Here is a 2,427-nt window from a genome sequence, read left to right as displayed (position 1 = left end):
TAATGCGCTTTAACTCTGGAATACCAGGTCGTTCGCGCCGTGACCTACTTTTAATTAGTATTTTCCCTCTTTTTCAGCTGAACGCTTACTACAGAGTCGTTGTTTGTTTATACACATGTTTCAGGATGGCAGCGACTTATTTGGGAAATGATTTTGTTTTAGAACAGGATCGATCCGGGATATAGAATAGGGCTAGGTTGGTTCGCACTTTTGTAATATCTACAAAATTGTCAACTCGAGATATTTATTGTTCCCAGATATTACCAACATCGGATTCCGCATTGAAATATCCTCACTCGTATTTCCAATACACAACGTCTCCTCCATCAACCACGGACACTCACCATACCAATTACAACTATCTGTCTGATCCAGTCTTCACCAAGGTGTACTTGCAGAACCAGTCCAAATTACTAATGCAACAGCAGCAGCAACAACAGCAGCCAACCAATGAGAAGTCATTGGAGATGTACGTGCCACTCAACCTAGGCAAAACCACCTCGGAAACAGATGTTCCAAACAGACAAACCGATACGGCCAAGATGAATCAAGCCACACCACCCAACAATATCTCACCACGACCGTCCGTGGAGAGAAACCAATTTCAGTCCCCCAATGAAAGTGGCAATGATAATGCATTCCGAGTCAACCTATCACAAGTGAGGCTTCAGAAGGAAACTTTAGAATCAAAACTAACCAACCAATCAAATTCCAGTTATCCGTGGTACCCGCCGCTTTTACCGCCAGGGTTTCTAGCGATGACGTCACAATTGAATGAGTCTCCTCATGTGAACGACTCGCACGAGTATAATTTATCCCGGAGGCCCCTCACTGTGATATTCTAAACACTTTCAATAAATATGTGAAAACTCCTACACAACGAGAACCTAATTATACAAACCTCAAAGCGGCAAGACATGGACAGACTCAAAAGTATCTCTAAATCTTGAACAGGAGACATTCAAGCTTATGTTTATGCTCACTGAATGTTCTCTTGTACCAAAGTTCCTCCTCACGATTGCTAATACATAATGCTAATATACCTATAGGTGTAAGAGTATCTTCTACTACAAGAAGCAAAGTAGTGGATGCGGAACCCTTCGTATTTTTACATACACACCTACTGAACGAATCTTCAGGTAACACAATATCTGATTTACAACTTTGAAACCAGTCGCTCTACCCTGTACGTATCAGAAATTATTACAAAACCTGCACAATGGTTCACAACTGAACAGAACCTGGCAGGTTACAATGGTCTACATTCAAGTCACGCCCCCACTCGGGCATATTCAGGGCTGTTCTTAGCCTAGCGGGGCCCTGGGGCTACCAACAATGGGCTCCTTCGCACAACAGTCTAGGTCCCTAGGTATCCACTTCAGAGTCTACCTTGGTTTCTCTAAACTTGTAAATATGTACATCTAATTAGACACCTACTCAAATGTTATTTTAAAAATTTTTCCACTTCAGAGTCTACCTTGGTTTCTCTAAACTTGTAAATATGTACATCTAATTAGACACCTACTCAAATGTTATTTTAAAAATTTTGCTGTGCAATTTTAAAGAGTCAAATACTCCTAAATATTATATTCATGTGTTTCAAATTAAACTTGTCTCAACAGTTATTGAACATTTCCTAACTTTCTTTTATTAAGACTATTAAGAGTAGGGCACCTAAACCTAATACCCAGGCACCTACCACTCTTGAGCAAAATTTGATAGTTTGGTGCACTCCATAAATAGGTAAGTAGGTAAATGATTTGTTTTTGTGTTGAATATTTGTAAGCAAATAAAGTTTGATAAAATTTGTTTAATAATCTCAAGAAGAAAAAATGCTAGAGTCACTCCTTCTATCAGTTCTCTCCTTTTTGTAAGTAAATAAAGTTTGATAAAATTTGTTTAATAATCTCAAGAAGAAAAAATGCTAGAGTCACTCCTTCTATCAGTTCTCTCCTATTCTGCAAACAGCACTAATTTTGGGATCAGAGAAGGAATAGAGTTCAGGGCTGTATGTAGTTATGTACCTGTGCCAATTTGGTGACACATTTTCTACCTATCCACAAGAGAATAGTAAAGGAACAAGAGGATTAACTTCGAAAATCTACAAGAATTTTCATAGGTAAGGTACGCAATAATTTGAATTGAAACATTACTGTATTGAGAGAGCAATATATTGAAACCAGAAGCACAATACACATACACATTAGAAACAAAAATAATGAAAACAACCAAACATTAACACCAATCCAACATGTAATTTGCTTGTCATAATTTAATAATAAAGTGGACTTCACACTTCATCTTACGTCTTCGCGGATAACAATCAACACCTCAACATGATGGTTTAGAACTGCCTACCGTATGTGTTTCTGTGAAATTATCCAACATTTCACTAAATTGTTCAAGAAATAGAATTATAAATTGTCC

At 37.9% G+C, this 2,427-nt stretch overlaps 1 protein-coding gene across 1 annotated transcript in view; it reads left to right on the top strand.

Annotated features, from left to right (window-relative positions):
* LOC103521874 (transcription factor Sox-17-alpha) overlaps positions 1–845 on the top strand; it is an 11,924-nt gene extending 11,079 nt beyond the window's left edge. Inside the window, exon 8 of the mRNA XM_008486981.2 lies at positions 258–845. Coding sequence (XP_008485203.1) covers positions 258–845 — 588 coding nt within the window. The remainder of the gene's footprint in view (positions 1–257) is intronic.
* Positions 846–2,427: the final 1,582 nt, after the last annotated feature.

The sequence above is a fragment of the Diaphorina citri genome, unplaced genomic scaffold (assembly GCF_000475195.1).
Source record: "Diaphorina citri unplaced genomic scaffold, Diaci psyllid genome assembly version 1.1 scaffold77, whole genome shotgun sequence".
Taxonomy (NCBI): domain Eukaryota; kingdom Metazoa; phylum Arthropoda; class Insecta; order Hemiptera; family Psyllidae; genus Diaphorina; species Diaphorina citri.
The sequence above is the reverse complement of the archived record's forward strand: the minus strand, read 5'-3'. Positions and strand labels throughout refer to the sequence as shown.